This window comes from Equus caballus, chromosome 18 (assembly GCF_041296265.1).
Source record: "Equus caballus isolate H_3958 breed thoroughbred chromosome 18, TB-T2T, whole genome shotgun sequence".
NCBI classification, from domain to species: domain Eukaryota; kingdom Metazoa; phylum Chordata; class Mammalia; order Perissodactyla; family Equidae; genus Equus; species Equus caballus.
The window spans coordinates 80,130,165-80,147,868 of NC_091701.1; the positions used below are offsets into that span (position 1 = coordinate 80,130,165).

A 17,704-nucleotide genomic window follows, 5' to 3' on the forward strand; every position below is an offset into this window, starting at 1 on the left:
TCTTTGGTTCATTTCATTGTCTTTCAAAGACACTCATTTAAAAGCTCTGTGGCGGGGCCCGGGGGTGCTCATTTGTTCCCTGCGTCTCTCCACAGGAGATTTTGATCTGAGTGGTTCATCACCAAACTTTGACAAATGCTGAATTACGGGGGGGATTGTGCTTCTGATCTTTCCACGATAGAGATTCCTCTAAACATCTTTCATGTAAAAAAGAACTACTTAGCTTATTAGGCCATGTGTAATTTCTGTGGTTTTTTTGCCAAATACAAAATTGGAGCCTTAGGGCTGAATTTATTTGTCTTTATAGAGACTATATTTAGGAATACCTAGAAACCTAAGAAAACAAAATATTCTGATGACTTCTTTGATGTGCTCTGAGGTTTTCTTTTTAATGTAGGCAGTTTTTGTGGGCAGTGATTTTTTTTATCCAGTCTTATAATATTGGACTGAGACATGGAGGTGATTAACATTTTTCTTTTCCAGGATCAAAGAATACTGAAAATGGTAAGAGAAAAATACTATATGGGCATTTAGTCTTATTTCTGCCTGTAACTTCTCTATACTCCCTTCCCTTACTTCGCCAGTGTTTTGGAATTATGTTTTAGAAATATACATGTGCTATTTTTAACGTTTAGTTCATACTTAAATATCAATGTGCCCCTTTCTCCATAATGGCTCTGGATAAATAATATCCAGTTGGTGCCCTGTTTTCTGCTCTTTTGGCCATTGGTTTGCGTGGGTTTCTCTTAGAGCCACAGCTAATGTGACAGTGGGCGCGGAAGCCCCTGCTGCCCTTCTCAGCAGTTTCCACACCTCCCAAGGTACCCTGGTAAAACAAGTCTTGTCTTCCCCACGGGTGGCCCTTTCTCTCTCTGGTTCTCTTTTCTGAGGTCCTCAAAATAAGCACTTTCCCTGGGGTGGCAAAGAAAGTCCCCGTAGATTGAGAAGCAAGTAAACGTAAGTATGCTGTCAGGCTCTGAGCCAAATAAAGTGCTAAGCATGACAATTAATTGGATGACTACCAAATACCTCTTACTGTAACTGTAATTCAAAATATCCCTAGCTGAAGTTAAAAAATGGTATTATTTAATTAATTTGAATGTTTCTAAGAGTACTCACCAAATGTCTCCACTGTCTATATGCTGTGTCTTGGCATTGCGGGCAAAGGAGGGACTGATCCCCAGGGAAGCTCCAGTTGGTGCTGGGGGTTAATCCTCATGACAAGCAAGGAGAGAGGTAGCCATGTCTCCACATTATTAATGAGGAGAATGAAGGTCACCCAGCAGTCTGTTTATATCCAGAACTATGGATTTCTCATGACTCAACGCTGCCTTTGAGCGAGTCGGGGTGATGATATCACTGATAATAGAGCTATGATTTCTACCCTGAAGGGTTTGTATTCCAGCAAGAGATTGTGTGTGTCATCCACACACACAAATCATGGGGCTTGTACATTTTGCAAGTGAGCAATATAGATCAATGCTGTGGGGATTTTGAGGAATGAGACAATGTGTTGAGCTGCGGTCATCATGAAGAATGTCCTTGTGGAGTTAAGAACTGAAACAAGTTTGAAGGACAGGGAAGGTCTTGATTGGTTAACAGAAACAAAGAGGCCATTTGAAGTGTGGATATACTTCAACTATGGGAGAGAGAGTTGATGATCGAGGCTGAAGGATAGGCCTGTAATTGGGAGATCATAAAAGATGCTGGGGGTACTGTGAATGCCAGGCTTACAACCATGAATGCCAGGTTGCAATGGGAGTATTTATTTATTTACTTTTGCTGAGGAAGATTCGCCCTGAGCTAGCATCTGTTGCCAGTCTTCCTCTATTTTGTATGTGGGTTGCCGATGTAGCATGGCTGCTGACGAGTGACGTAGGTCCATGCTGGCCCACTGAAACAGAACGCACTGAAGTTAGCCACTAGGCCACCCCCCTGCAATGGGAGCATTTTTATGTTGTTGAACAGGTGTCAGTCTTGAGGACTCTTAAGATTAACCATGAGGACATGTGCATGTGAGAACTCAGAACTGAGAGTGAGAATATTAGAGGTTTGGTGAGGCCAATTTGAAGACTATTGCTATAATCTAGCCTTGAGATGATAAAAGTATGACCTTGGGTGATAACATAGAAAATAGACAAAAAGAGATAGATTTGAAAGATCAATGGTAGAGTTTAGTGGCTGACTAGAGCCAGAAAGACTCTGGCCAAGTATAATAGAGATGCTACCACATAGAAGTGAAATTAAATACATGCATACATACATTCATATGTACATGCAAAAACAAGTTAGTTTTTACCAAAATGCTTATCTCGCTTATCTGTCAAGTGTAAGAAGCACATGAGTGGAATTAAAGCTTAGAGAAGAGTGGGTAAGATTTGACTGTGAGTTGTAAAGATACCTACATCTTATTGTATGTGAAGTTGTTTACAGACTTACCTGAAAGCGTTGACTCACTTGGTATGGACATCAGAGGCCAGAGCTGTCCAAGCTGGCTAGGGTCATCTGAACACTTTGCTAAATAAAATTGGAAGATGTACACCCATGTTGAGGCGTTTATAAGAGTAACACATAATTAAAAATACTCTTTGATATAGCGCTGTATAAAATTAACTTGGAAATTTTATTGTACTTCAATTGCATAAAAATAATACACAAAAAAATGAGTTCATTTTTAAAATGAAGAAAGAAATACGGAATGTTTCCTTTGTGTCTTGCAAATATTTTCTTTGGAGTCTAACTAGTCAAATTGGGTTAAATACCAGTTTGTTTTGGTTTCAGGAACTTTTGCTTCTTTTGAGCTCCTCAGTAACAATGGTATTTAGAGAAATGTGAAAGTGCCTGTCCATTGCCTGCTTTCATGTTAAAGAAAGATTTGTACATTGTTCATGAATCGTAATTATGTTTTTACATAAACCCCTTTTGGAGGCTTTGTATGAATTTCCTTTTGATTTATTGTAGACTATAAACAACTCAAAACAGACTCTATTGTTTGGGTAAAAAAACACTAATCATGTCATATTTCTGCATCATATCCTGATTTATCCTTCAATTTTAACTTTAGAAGTGGCTTCCTCTTTGTTTTCCCATGTCAGGGCAGAAGTCAGAACACTCAGAACAATGTGTGAGACAGGAGAACATTTTCAATGGGGAAAAAAAGTTCAGCTGTAGTCCTTTCCCACAAATCTGTTCTATTTTTAAAAAATGAAGTGCTAAAAAAGTAAATAATAATGATATGGATGATTTCTTTATTTAGAAAATCAACTGTCAATTAACTAATGACTATTCTTTTTAATCAGTGTTAATTGACAAATTTCCTGCACTTATAAACTCAGTGCTTGCATAATGGGTTCATTTTGGCTGTTCCTGATTTCCCTTTTCTGCTTTGGTGTAATTCCGCGTTATTCTCTGAATTCCCTAGTCTGGAGCTAGATGGAGCTGTGAGATCTCTGAAAGTGCTCAGCAGGCCAGTGGCTCTTCCTTCCTTCTACTTGGGACAACCAGTGCCTAATGCCCACCTTGAGAGCCTTCTTACCCCAGTGCTCCTAAAGAGAGTGAGGAAGAGAAAGTGTGGGCTTTTAAAACACCGTCATGAAAATGGACAGATCATTCCACAGTTCTCTAATTATCTTTTGTTACTGAACAGCTAAAAAACAAATATAAAAACTCTCAAAACCAAAGCTAATAGAAAAACACATACACAAGCCACAGATATACCTACCCTTACCATTCAAAGCCACATTAAATGTTTTGTCATTAAAAAATGTTTTTTCTTTTCCAAAAGAATACAACGCTCTGAGAAATCCACAAGATACAGAAAATGATGGAAAAGAAACATATGGCCGTTGTTTCAAGACTCATCTGCCAGATTTTGTATGTACATGTTTGATAGATTAGGTAGATAGAGATAGATGTAAGGGTGTACATAATAAGTGTAGTTTATATGCATATAGAATTATATAAGAATGTGGAAAATCTGTCACAAAGAGGGATTAACAGTTTTGCCTAAAAGGTGTTGGTTAGAATTTAGCGATCAGGGCCTTCAGAGTTTCCGTTGCATACTGGGGCTTGGAGAGGCTCATCTGTGAATCCTGTCCATGCTGCAAAGCGCTCTGGAGAACATGCTGTTAGCTTTTGTGTGGTGGTTCTGTGCTTCTCTCGGCTCTCCATCGGGCCAGCTGTGCAGTTGTCTCCGCATGTTACTCAGTGTGTTCAAGTCCTGAGCAATGTGCCCAGCCTGCTGTCCTGCTGCCCAGTATCTGTTAGGACAGAAGTTGTTAAAGGTCATCTGCTTACTTGGAGATACTAGTTGTAAGAAATTCTTCTGTGTGATTCTCTAATTGGATTAGCTCTAGCTCTGTGCCGCTCAGATACTTGGACAATTGTGTGGATGATTTTCATTTCCCTAATTGGGCAAATACTACTGAAATCAAATACATCTTTGAATCTGCACTTTCTTTGTCTTGTTTTTAAAGTCACTTGTAGACTTTAACCTAAGTCTCTTATTGGGACTGCATCCCCTGAAGCTTCCTTCTCCCTCTGTCCCCTGTCCTTGTTTGCGTTTACATCTAGAGGAGTAAACAGTGTTTCGAAAGGTTTCTAGATGCTGTGAGGGGTGAGAGGTTGTTCTTGGTTTAGCTTTAGTTAGCACTTTGCTCTAAGACTATTTTATCTAGCTAGCTAGCTATTAGATAAATAACAAATAAATAGATATATTATAACAATGATCATTATAAAATAATAAATAAATAATGAAAATTAATTAATAGATAGATAGAGGTCTTAGATCTGAAAGACCTGAGCAGCTAACGTATGCATGAGAGGGTTGCGCTAAAGCTAATAGCTTGTGCAGGCAGAATATTATTCAAGAGCTGCTTGTTTGTCCTTTACACACAGTTGGCTGAGCTTCATTAGCAGTGCCTTTCCCTATAGAAGGCTTGCAGGCCGTTCAGTCCTCGTGGCCGTCAGACATGGTGCATATGGCACAGTCCCATTTTAACAGGTGAGGAAACTCCAGCTCAGAGGGCCAGAGCCCTCGGTCTGAATCAGTCAGCATCGAAAGTGGGGGATTTAGACTCAGTGATGTGATTCTCTAGTCAGCACTTCCCACAGCCAGCCTTGATTCATTTGTCCAGCCAAACACCCCACCACCCATCCACAGCACTTTCTTAAGTGCATATTTTGTGCCACACACTCTTTAAGTTGCTGAGCATTTACTGGTAAATGACACCAATAAGGTCTGCTTATGAAGGGAGACAGTCAGTAAACAAGTTGGAAACATAAAACAAAAGCAAAACAGTATAAAATTCTAATGTGGTAATAAAGGACAGAAACAGGATGATGTGTGAGAGACCGACCAGGAAGCAACATCGGGTATGTTGATCACAGAGTGTCTCTCTGCAGAAGTCACATCTGAGTCCACATCGTGATTCTAGAGGGAAACAGAAGGAAAAGATAGTAGGCAGAGAGAGAAGAGGCAGATGAAGAGCAGACAAGCAAAGCAGACAGGAGTAGAGTAAAACAAAGTGGAGAGAGGGTAGGAGTTCTTGCTACAGAGACAATAAATAGCGCCCCCTCAACACAATGCCCCTCGAGATCGCCGTGTATCACAGCGGAGCCCTCTGATGTTCAGGACCATTAAAATGAGTTCTACGGAAAAGAGGAAATATGTCCTGTTTCAAAAGGCAAGGACTTGCAAAGATTTTTAGAAAAAATTATATCTTTAGAATAGATGAGTTTTGGTGCTTAAAAAGAACTAAGAACCATTCGTATGAAGTTCACCTTGAGAGAATACTGTAACACTGAAGATGACAGAGAGAGGAGACCTGGCTGCAACGTTGCTATCTCCCCGGTTTTAAAGGGCGTCCAGGATATATGGAAGTATGGAGTGAGATCAGATGTTTTGTTGTTATTGTTATGACATTGAAGTATAATTAGCATACAATAAATGACACAGATTTTAAATAAACAATTCAATAAGTTTTACCAAATGTAATCACTGTGTGACCGCCACTCGGATAAAGAATGTAAAACTTTTCCATCACTCCAGCAAATTGCCATGTCCCCCTTTTCAGTCATTTCTCCCCATGCACAAAAGCAACCACTGCTCTGATTTCTATTGCCCTAGCTTAGTTCTAGAACTTCCTGTCAATGAAATCATAATCTGTATTCTTTGAGGCTTGGCTTCTATCATCCTCACCCATATAGTTGTGTGCATCAGTGGGTTCTTCCTTTTTTATTGCAGAATAATATTCCATTGTGTGAATGTACTACAGTGTATTCATTCTCCTCCTTAGCTATTCTACTTGTTGTGAAGTGATATCTCGTGGTGTTTAAATTTACATCTCCCTTACAATTAGTGATATTTGATCTTTTCTGTGATTTTAAAAGTTTAATCTATACTTTTTTAACAGTTGCCCTAAGACATAACTTAAATCTTATCAAGTTCACTCATGTAAAGTGTGTAATTCAGTGGGTTTTGGTATATTTAGAGTTGTGCAACCATCACCAAAATCTAATTTTAGAACATTTTCATCAGCTCAAAAAGAAACCTTGCACCCATGAGCAGTCACTCCCCATTCCCAATCCATGTCTTTTAAAATGTGCTTTATAATTTTATGTATTTTTTATCAAAGTCTTAGTAAATAGCTCTGTTGGCTTTATGTCTGTCCACACTGAGCATGAAGATGGCACATTTCCCTCTAATTTCATCTTTTCGAATTTCTTTGCAGAGCATTTGTGAAACTCTTATGTAGAGTGCTCTCAAACTCGAACGTGCATTCAGATCCCCTGAGCATCTTGTTAGGAGGCAGATTCTGATGAGGCAGGTCTGGGCTGAGGCTGACATTCTGCATTTTTTTTTAATTGAAGTATAGTTTACATACAACTTTATATTAGTTTCAGGTGTACAACATAGTGATCAGACATTTATATACATTACAAAATGATCACCCTATTAAGAGTAGTAAACATCTGTCATCAAAGTTATTACAATATTGTCGACTATATTCCCTATGCTGTATATTACGTCCCTGTGACTTATTAATTTTATGACTGAAAGTTTGTACCTAGTAATTACCTTCACTTATTTTGCCTTTCCCCACACCCCTCTCCCCTTTGGAAACCACTATATTGTTCTCTGTACCTATGAGTCTGTTTCTCTTTTGTTTTGCTTTTTTAGATTCCACATATAAGTGAAATCATACAGTATTCTTCTTTCTCTGACTTATTTCACTTAGCATAATACACTCTTGTTGTCGCAAGTGGTGAGATATCATTCTTTTTATGGCTGAGTAATATTCCACCACACACACACACACACACACACACACGCGTGCGCACGCACATGCACTCCACATCATCATTATCCATTCATATATCAATGGACACTTACGTTGCTCCATATCTTGGCTATTATAAATAATGCTGCAATGAACATAGGGGTGCCTATATCTTTTTGAATTAGTGTTTCCATTTTCTTTGGATAAATACCAAGAAGTGGAATTGCTGGATGGTATGGTGGTTGTATTTTTAATTTTTTGAAAAACTTCCAGTCTGTTTTCCATAGTGGCTGCACCAGTTTGCATTCCCACCAACGGTGTACAAGGGTTCCCTTTATTCCACATCCTCACCAACACTCGCTATTGGTTGTCTTTTTTATAATAGCCATTTTGACAGGTGTGAGGTGATATCTCATTGTAGTTTTGATTTGCATCTCCCTGATGACTAGTGACATTGAGCATCTTTTCATCTGTCTGTTGGCCATCTGTATGTTTTCTTTGGAAAAATGTTTACTCGGGTCCTATGCCCGTTTTTTAAATTTGATTTCTGTTTTTATGTTGAGTTGTATGAGTTCTTTATTTATTTTGGATATTAACCTCTTGTTAGATACATTGTTTGCAAATATCTTCTCTCATTCAGTAGGTGGGCTTTTCGTTTTGTTGATGGTTCCTTTGCTGTGCAAAAGCTTTTTAGTTTGATGTAGTCCCATTTGTTTATTTTTGCTTTTGTTGCCCTTGCCTAAGGAGACAGATCCAAAAACATATTACTAACAGCTCCCTGCCTAGGCTTTCTTCTAGGAGTTTTATGGTTTCAGGTCTTACATTTAAGTCTCTGTAAGATTCTGCATTTCTATCAAGTTCTCACATGATGACTGTGCCGCAGGTCCAAGAGGCCACTTTGAGGTGCATGCTAAGAGATTTTGGTTGGTATGGATTGAAAGAGGGACAACGTGAGAGAGACTGTATTTTTGTTGTCACATTTTTTATATGGTGTTTTGTATGCAGATGACATTTTTATTCTCAGAGCAGTTCTTAATCCATTTTGAGTTCTTAAAAAGTTCATCACACGTCTTTATAAGTATGTCAAAAGGGAATGGACTCTGAGAATTTTAAAGGTATGATTAAGAAGGAGGCCCTAAAAATCTTACAGTGTGTCATTAGTTTGTTGACAGCCCACAAAAGACCCTGCTGAAGAAGGAACGGGAATCGTCTATACAGGGAGAATCCTTCAGGGTCCCTATGGGGACTAGTTGACTGAGGGGAGGATCTTTTCAAAGCCCTTGCAGAGCCTTTTCTCAGTGCTTGGAACCACTCCTCCCCTGGCCTGTCCCAGAGCTTTCTGAGGACCTGGGGTGAAGAGGGAATTATACTCGGAGTTGGAGCCAGTTGAGGGATGTTGGCCGGGGCCTCTGGAAACAGAGCAGTATCCATCCCTGCCCCTGTCAGTGGATTATTAGTTCAATGGTGAATATTAGGCTTAATAATTGCATCAAAAGCATTAGGTTTGGCTTAAATATTTTGTCTCATAAAGTGCAATAATCCAGGGGCTCGTTTGCAGAGCCCTCTATTCAAATATAATAGCCTCAACTGAATCAATGCTTGGTAAAAGCTACATATTGGTTCTCAAGTGTAAATGCAAATATTTTCTTAAAGTTGGCTATAAAGCATACTTTTGTAGAGCAAACAAAATTTTTCCACTGCTGTTCGTCATACACTTGGAGATATGTTTTTTATAGATAGAATGATTGTTGGATTGAGGTAAAGGATTTTGATTTTCTGCAAGAAGTGTAGAAGTGGCAGATAGCTCATGCTACTCTTGGCCTTGGCAGACGTGTAGACTCAACAGATTAAATGCGAGGAAGGCTATACAGCTTGATTTTTTGTCTTGAATTCCTTGGACAAGCCACAGCTCTGCCTCTTCTCTGGGCATTGTTCCATCACGTTCATATGGGTCCCTCCGTCCAGGCCTGGTGACCTCCTGACACTCAGAATCTTGCTTCCTTGGAGTGGTTTTCCATCATGTTTAATTCTTATTAAATTCTAAATTGTATTAAGTATTAAATTTTACCAGTAGGGGCCACTGCCTTACATTGTCTGAAGTCTTGACTGAAAAGCCCTTAATTTGGAGATAGAAGTGACGCACATGAAAGCACTCCACCGCAGAGCTATGTACAATGAGTTTATTTAAAGCAAAGCATGTGATGCTTTCAATCTACCAAAGCATATCACCAAAGATGCCAGTGTTTTATGAGGCCTCCGTATACAATGGCTTTTGGAAAACTACCAATAATTTTTTCATGTAGTGAGGGGCAGCAAATTAAGATTTATTTAGTAACGATAATAAATGCAGTAAGTTTGCAGACACGAAAACTCTGTGTTTCTGCTGAAGTCCAGCCAAATACCGTGTGTCAATTTGGAAACATCAGTTAGGTGCCTTATATTGTTGTTTTGTTCTTTTCAGAGAGAATAATTCTGGCTACAGCAATTTAACTGTGACTGTGTGTTCTTAGAACTGAGTAACTTCCTCAGACTGAGCATATTAAATTAGAGTCAATTTCCTGCCAAAATTTATAGACAGGTTGTAAATGAAAAAGCCTCCTCTGCTCTTCATTATCACTATGTATTATAGTTTTTTAAATAAAAATGTTATTTACTTGCACCTACTGTCAGATATTAAACTACAGAGGCATCCGTCAACAGTTCTGTTGGCACTGTAAAGAAAAAAGTCATGTAACAGCACACCTGGCTTTAGTGTTATAGCTTAGAGTTAGTGTTGCAGGGTGACTTTGATATGTCAGAAAAGCTAATTATGTCCCATCAAAGGACTGAAGAAATTGCCTTTTTTAATGAAAAGTATTTTATAGGAGGTGACAATGATCTTAGGCAAAGCAGTAAAAGTAGGTGTATAATTATAGAAATTCTTTAAATTCTTATTAGACTTAGCTAATTGACATGTTACTGTCCAATAATGTAGGGAAAAAAAAGGTTAAACATAAAAAATCAGAACAATGATTTTGGACTGTAGAGAGACAGTCTAATCTAAAATTGAGTCTCTCTCCATTTTTCCAACTGTTTCCTGATCATTTATTTATAGTCATGCATATTTATATTTTATGTGGAAATAAAAGTAAAGTAGATTTTTTTAAGAATAAACTATTAGTCCACAAAATGAAAAGGCAACCTGTGGAAGGGGAGAAAATATCTGATAAGGGCTTAATATACAAAATATATAAGGAACTCATACAACTGAATAGCAGAAAAACAAATAATTTGATTAAAAATTGGCAAAGGACTTGAATAGACATTTTTCTAAAGAAGACATACAGATGGGCAAACAGCCACATGAAGAGATGCTCAACATCACTGATCATCTGGGAAATGTCAATCAAAAGCACGATGAAGCATCGCCTCACCTGTTAGAGTGGCTGCAATCAAAAGACAACAAATAAAAAATGTTGACAAGGATGTGGAAAAAAGGGAACCCTTGTGCACTGCTGGTGGGAATACAAATTGTTGCAGCCACTGTGCAAAACAGTATAGAGGTTCCTCAAAAGATTAAAAGTAGAACTGCTATATGATCCAGTGATTCTTGGTATATAGCTGAAGGAAATAAAATCAGTATCTCAAAGAGATATCTGTATCCCCACATGTTCTTTGCAACATTATTCACAATAGCCAAGATATGGAACCAAGCTAAGTGTCCTTTGGCAGGTGAATGGATAAAGTAAACGTGGTGTGTGTATATATGTATATGTATGTGTTGTACACAATGGAATATTATTTATCCATAAAAAATATCAAATCTTGTGGTTTATGACAACATGGAAGAACCTGGAGGACATTATACTAAGTGAAATAAACCAGACGCATGGAGACAGGTACTGTATGATCTCACATGTGGAATCTAAAAGAGCTGAACTGACAGAAGCAGGGAACAGAGTGGTGGTTGCCAGGGCTCGGGGGATGAGGGAAATGGGGAGATGCTGGTCAAAGGATACAAAGTGTCACTTAGAGGATGAATAAGTTCTGGGGATCTAACAGACAGCACAGTGATTATAGTTAATAATACTGTACTGATTGTATACTGCAAATTTACTAAGAGTAGAACTTACTTATTCTCACCACCACTGCCCCCTAAAAAGGTAACTATGTGAGGTGAGATGATGGATGGGTTAATTAGCCTGATTGTGGCAATCATTTCATGATGTAAAGGTCTACCAAATCACCATGTTGTGCACCTTAAAAATATACGATTTTTATCTGTCAATTATATCTCAATAAAGCTGGAATAAAAAGAGAAAACTGTTAGTAACATATAAATGCTCCTTGAAATTAAAAACACAATTTTCCTAGCTAAAGGTGATAAATGGCCCAAGTATCATTTCACTTTTGATATGTATATGATATATGCATGTGTGTGTTTCCCATACACACACTCCCGCATGCATGCACACATATATGAATTTAATTTTTATTTCTTTCAAAGAGCCATATCTAGGGTAAAGTAAAGTGAGTCCGGCTGTTTTGTATATCAAGATTAGGAGAAGAACTTTTATTGTTAGCTTTGACAGAATGTATGTGATTATTAGTGATGTCTTTTTTTAGAAAATTGTAAATTACAGGAATGCTGTGCAGGAAGAAAGAAATGAAGCGTACAGTAGTTATTTAGGTTTACAAGATTGACAATGATTCTTTTTCTTTACAGAAGTTTCAGTACTTACCGCAGAAAGCTGTAATTGTTGGCTGCTTTAGATGCCCTGAGCTATTTGGGATGTGGGAAGATGCGTGCTATAAATGTTTTACTCCTATAATTGTCGTCACTTCAGAATGGTTCAATTATAGCTGTTCTGTCAGAGAGGTGCACGAAGAAATGATTTCTGGCAGCATTCTGTAATGATGACCGTTCAGTTTTTAAAAATTGCAAATGTGAAGGCAATGAACCCATTTTTGTTACTGGACCCTAGCATGGTTCCTGAAGTGCCCTGTTTCTGCGTCTCAGACAGTAGTCCAAGCAGAGACTGTGATGGAGTAACTAGCAGAGAGTAGTTGTTTTGGTGGCTGGGTGGGAGAGCTTCTCAGGGCATGCTTATGCTATTTGGATTTATGGTTCTGAACTCATGACGTGAGACATGAAGACATTAACTAAGCCAGATCGTCATGCTCATATGTGTGAGGACAGGTAATCAGGGGGTGGGGTTTATCCTCATCCCAACTCATGTTCTGTGACATAGGCCACATCACCTCCCTCTCTGAGTGTCTTATAATAGCATGGTCACCTCTAAGGCTGCTTAGATTCTGTGGCAATGCGACACTCACGGAGGGAACCAATGTAAAGTGGATAATTTTTAGGAATCTAGGCCAGAGCATTATCTTGGGAACCAAATGCCTTAGTGGGTTGTGCGGGTAGTGCAAGATTCTAAAATAACTCTTGATTGCTCACATGGCACGCCCTTTGTAAAGCTGTTAAAGATTGTCTCATCAGCATTAGAAGACTAGGGGATTGAACATTTGGTTGGAGGTGGGTTGGCTTGTATACTTACTTGTGCCTAATCAATTTTTGTGCTTATAGCTCATAGCTTAATTCTGAAATTAGGTTTGAGGATTTTGGATATCACTGGGCTTGTTCTTTTTGCCAATGCGGGATTGACTGCCCAACAAAAGCCAGGTGCCAGGCTCCAGTCAGACTTAAATGGACTCTAACTGATGATTAATGGGATTTCAGTGGGAAAGAAAGGTGAGCTTCTTTTCACTTGGATTGTTTTATTAAGTGTGAAATAGCTAAGCATCCTTTTATATTGATCAGACATAATGTGACTGTTCTAAAGGATTTATTTCTTTGATGTACCTGGATTGTGCTTCTCAAAAGGAGTAGATTGGACCCATGGTTTTCTCTTCTAGACTGCCAACTTCTGATGTGTGGAGATTGCTCTGTAAAATGACCCCCCTTCTCTGCAAGATTCTTCTGTTTTCACAGGGGCTGTCAAAGCCCAAGTAAAGAAAAGATTTGCTGTGGAAGGGTCTTTGAGAAGGCTTGGGAGAATTGTTTGTGCTTTAACATGGTTTAGCATGTGGGAGTTATCAGCTGTCCCCATCTCCATCTTTGGCTGGTTGCCTGCAAGTCCCTATACATAGCAGTTTACAATACAGCAGAGTATGCAAAAGCCTTGTTATCTCCCAGAAATGTACAACTGATGTGGGGCTGCACCCAAATGACTTTCCCAAGGACAGGATATCTGGTCTAACTACTTTAAAAAATTGCATAATCCTATAGGGAGCCCTCACTAACTAATGCAATAATTATCTAGGCGTGGAGCCAACTTCCTGCAATTACATCAGAACAAACGTGCGGCCATGTTTCTGTTTATGTGTGTCTCTTGGCATCTTGAATTAATATTTTATCGTATTTCATTAAGAAAAAAAATAAGCCAGAGAAGCCTTGGAGGCAAGATTGTTGGAATTACCTATTGTGTAAGGTTAGGAAACTTCTATGAGACTTCTTCCATCTTGACAAAATTTCACACTGCTGAAAACAATTCATATTTACCTCAGCTTTCAGTAGAGGCAAGTGTTTTCTTGAGGTTTGTGCTTTAGAAAAACATGACCACATGAGATGTTATCTTTAGCTACTTAATTTTTTCTTTTTACTCATCTGTGTCTATGTAAAAATACCATTTTAGAAAGTGTAATTAATTATTATTATTATTATTTTGGCTGAATGCAGAGTAGATTAACAAGGCTCAAAATCTACAAGTTGGTAAGCCTTAATTGGCGGCTGTTACTTCAGCAGGATGCTGTTTATTTTATGTGTAACTTTGGTTGTATATTGATAATGTAACAGCGTTTGGAATTTTGCCTAATAAAATTCAAAAACAACTAGGAAGATTTAAGCTTTGTTTCTTTCTCTTAGTCATAGTCAAATGACTCGATATTGTCCTTCTCAGTAGGAGAACTGAGTTGTTTTAACTTCTATATTTCAATCTGAAAACTAAGAACTCTTGGTCTCGGTAGTTGCTCCCCAAGGGTGACAGGCTGATGCTGTCAGTGGGCTTCTTCCAAAGGCCACTTCTTGGTGGATTCCAGGCCTGGCTAATGGAAGAAGATCTGAGGTCCTATGCGTGTTTCAGAAAGGAGTCTTGTCTTGGGTGAGCGGTAAAGGAGGAGTGGGTTGTTAGGAGAGAGAGAAGGAGTTTGTAATCAGGAGCTGCAGGTACTGCTGTCATGGGTCATCAGGTCATCAGGTATCACGTAGGCACCATTATTCCTCTCCCAGAGTAATCAAGGCGTGTCTTTGCACTGTCCTGAGTCTTGAGTGTGCCAGGAAGGACAAAGCTAGTCCCAGGTAGCAAGAGTTGCTGTTATGTGGTGTCATTTTTTAGAGGGTCTGGGAGATAGCTGACAGTCTTGACTGAAGCATCTCTGAAACACGTTCTGGTATGAGGCAGCAGAAACACCTTCTTAGATATACTTAGATTTACATGCGTGCTTCCTTTTTACTTTAGCAAGTGGTAGGGCAAGGTCTCAGCTGCACTGAAGCATGAAGCTCTGAACTAATCTTCACTCCCTTTGGAATACAGTGGCTGGGGTTGGTGTTAATTTCAAAACTTTGCATATTCAAGAAAAGCAATTTTGTAAGTTCCCCATGTTTAAAAATCTATCCCATTCCTCTGTTTCCCGGAAGTAGGAATCCAGTGAGAAATCTTTGTTACCTGCCGATACTTTACTCCCACTGTGCATACAGTTATTATTAAATTCAGTACAAAATTACTCTAAATATTTTTTCTAGACAACTATCAGATAATCCTTTTATAATCTCTCTAAAATTTAGCATAATGTTGGGTAATCTAGAAATGTCAATAGGCCATTTTACCACTGGATTTATGTGTTTTCTGGCGAATGGCTGATTACAAAAGCTTTACCTGTAGATTGTCTGTTCTATTTACCTCTTTTCCTTCATTCCTCACAAAGGATTGCTTCACATATTGGTCGTCAGACTCCATGGCAAAACATCCACAGTGCAGGCTACAGGTTGATTGTATGGGCTCCAAACTAGGGATCCCACTCGGGGCTATGTCAATGTTCTGACTTTGGTTTAGAACCTTGCTACTCAGAGTGTGATATGTGGACAGCATGGCACCACCTGCGGGCTTCTTAGAATGCAAAATTGTGATTTTCCTCCCAAGCACTGACTGAGAAGACTTTTGAAAGAGGTCAGGTGATTGTGAATCTCCAAAGATTAAAAACTGCTGTGATAGAACCTCAGCGAGTGAGCCTTCAGCACCATGAAATACCATCCAGGATGGGCTCGGGCTCCTGGTGGAATGTGGGGCATTATTCCAACTCCGTTCTTTGAATGCTTGTATTGGGCACAGCAGACCAGGCTTTTCTATGAACAGAAATGAGCCTTTGTAGAGATGCCTTGTAGTCCACCTCTGGAAAGCATTCCTTAATGTTCTCTGGTCTGTTTGGGATACCATGTAAATAAGAATTTGTGTTTTCTTTGTATCTCTGGAAATGCTAGTAAAAATAAGTTTCCCAATGGTTGCTGAATCCCCTTTGTTGTCATCGTTAATCGTTTATTATGTTGGCAGGTGAAGTAGTGGGGAGAGAGTGGGCTTTGGGACCACTGGAAATTGGGTTTAAACTCTGGATTTACCGCTTGTTAGAACTATGCAGGCTTGAATGAGTTGCTTAATCTCTTTGAACCTTAACATCCTTAAATGTAAAATAGGACTGTGAGACAAACTGTTTACAATCTGTTTGTTTCACTTTGGTTAAAGACTTGACCAAGGACAGATTTGAGAAGACGAATCCACCTCACACAATGCGTGCACCTAAGAAATGGTAGAAATGATCATGGTCGGTACCATCTCCTTCTCCTTCTTCTCATCATCATCAACCTCACCAATACTTAAAGTCGCCAATGGTAACTCCGTTAATGTTTTATTTTCCTAAAGACTATTGAGACCTAAACTGCTGTTCAGTGTTTCATTTTTGACCAATAATGTATCTTCTGTATTCAGATGCAGAAACCACATTTTCTTTGTGGGAATAAAGACAAGGTAGTAGTTAAGTCTTGCATCTCTTCTAGGGCTAAGAGTTGGATTTCTCAGCCTGGGGAGTAGCAGGTAGAAGATATCTGAGAGCTCACTTGGTCCGAGAAGACCACTGCAAATGAGGTTGTTGCTAATAGACAAGGGCCGATGAGGTGAACACTGTGAGTAGATGATGTCTGCAAATTTGAAATGCAACTGTTGGAATAAAGGAAACAGGCCTAGCTTACTAAGGGTAAATTAAGGGAAAGTTCTCTAATTGAATACTTTATAAATAGAATTGTGGCTTTGTAACCAGTCGTGTGGGTTTGTTTGTTTGGTTTTGGCATTCTGAGTTTTCTTTCCCCCAAAGAAAAATGAAATTGTAAATAGAATTGAAAATTTCCTTCTGGTAATAGCAAAATGTTCTTTATAAACATAAAGCAATTGCATGGGTGGTTTTTTTTCCCAGGAGAACTGGTATTTTTCTTCAGGGAGAACTGATATTTATTGAACCATTTATCCTAGCCATTGTGTGTGTTTGGTTTCATCCTTATGAAAGTCCTGTGAGATAAATTGTGTTATTCATATTTTAAAGATAAGGAGATAGTCTCAGAGATAAGTAAACTGGAACTTCATTGAAGATCTATGCTTGTTCCACTTAGAGATTGACTGTTAAAAAATGTAGAGATTGGAGACAGGGTTTATTGAAGCTGATTATTAATTGTGGAGAACATGCTATAAGGTGTTTCAGGTATAAAGTGGTTGCAGATGTGTCTGATTTCAAAGTTGAATTGTGAAAACCTTGAAGATTGAGGGACTCTAGTTTTGTCTCTCAAGTAGGGCCTGGCATACTTTGTAGTTTCTCAAGAAATGTTTGTGGGACGAGTGCTGAATGAGCCACGCGCTGCTCCTCTGAGCTGTCTGCTATGAGGAGAAAGAGCTTCTCAGCACAACGGTCATCCCCAAAACAGACTCACTTCTCCCATGTTTCGTTTTCTGAGTGACGTTAACGTGTACTTGGACATCTGCAAAGAAGAGTTGAATTGCAACCTCAGTTTTCCATAGTTTTCTTCTGTCCACAATTTTGAGGCTTAATAAAATAACCAAACTATTTGAAAGCCTTCAATTTTGTTTAAAAAACCTACAAAGCATTTGCCAAGCTGAGCCAGCTGTCAAAGAAGATAAGACTCAGTCATCTAATGAGTCTCATCTGGGTGGGTTAGTTACATCTTCACATAGGGGTATGGGAAGACAAATCTTGTCCGTGTACTTTTCCATAACCCAGAGTCAAAAATTAAGTTGTATCTTCTCAACCTATTCTTATGAGTTCTCGTCATAAATGATGTCACCATAACATAACCACTTGACCCTCATTATGAGACGTCAAGAACG

General features: G+C 38.8%; 1 protein-coding gene across 13 annotated transcripts in view; it reads left to right on the top strand.

Moving 5' to 3' along the window:
• The window catches only part of PARD3B (par-3 family cell polarity regulator beta), a 921,213-nt gene that overhangs the window by 272,025 nt on the left and 631,484 nt on the right, over nucleotides 1-17,704 (top strand). For 3 of the 13 annotated variants that reach the window (XM_070242144.1, XM_070242146.1, XM_023622593.2), the window contains exon 3: nucleotides 16,058-16,203. The exons of the other annotated variants lie outside the window; for them this stretch is intronic. In XM_070242144.1, the coding sequence (XP_070098245.1) occupies nucleotides 16,201-16,203 (3 nt within the window). In that variant the 5' untranslated portion in view covers nucleotides 16,058-16,200. The remainder of the gene's footprint in view (nucleotides 1-16,057; nucleotides 16,204-17,704) is intronic. 13 annotated transcript variants of the gene reach the window in all.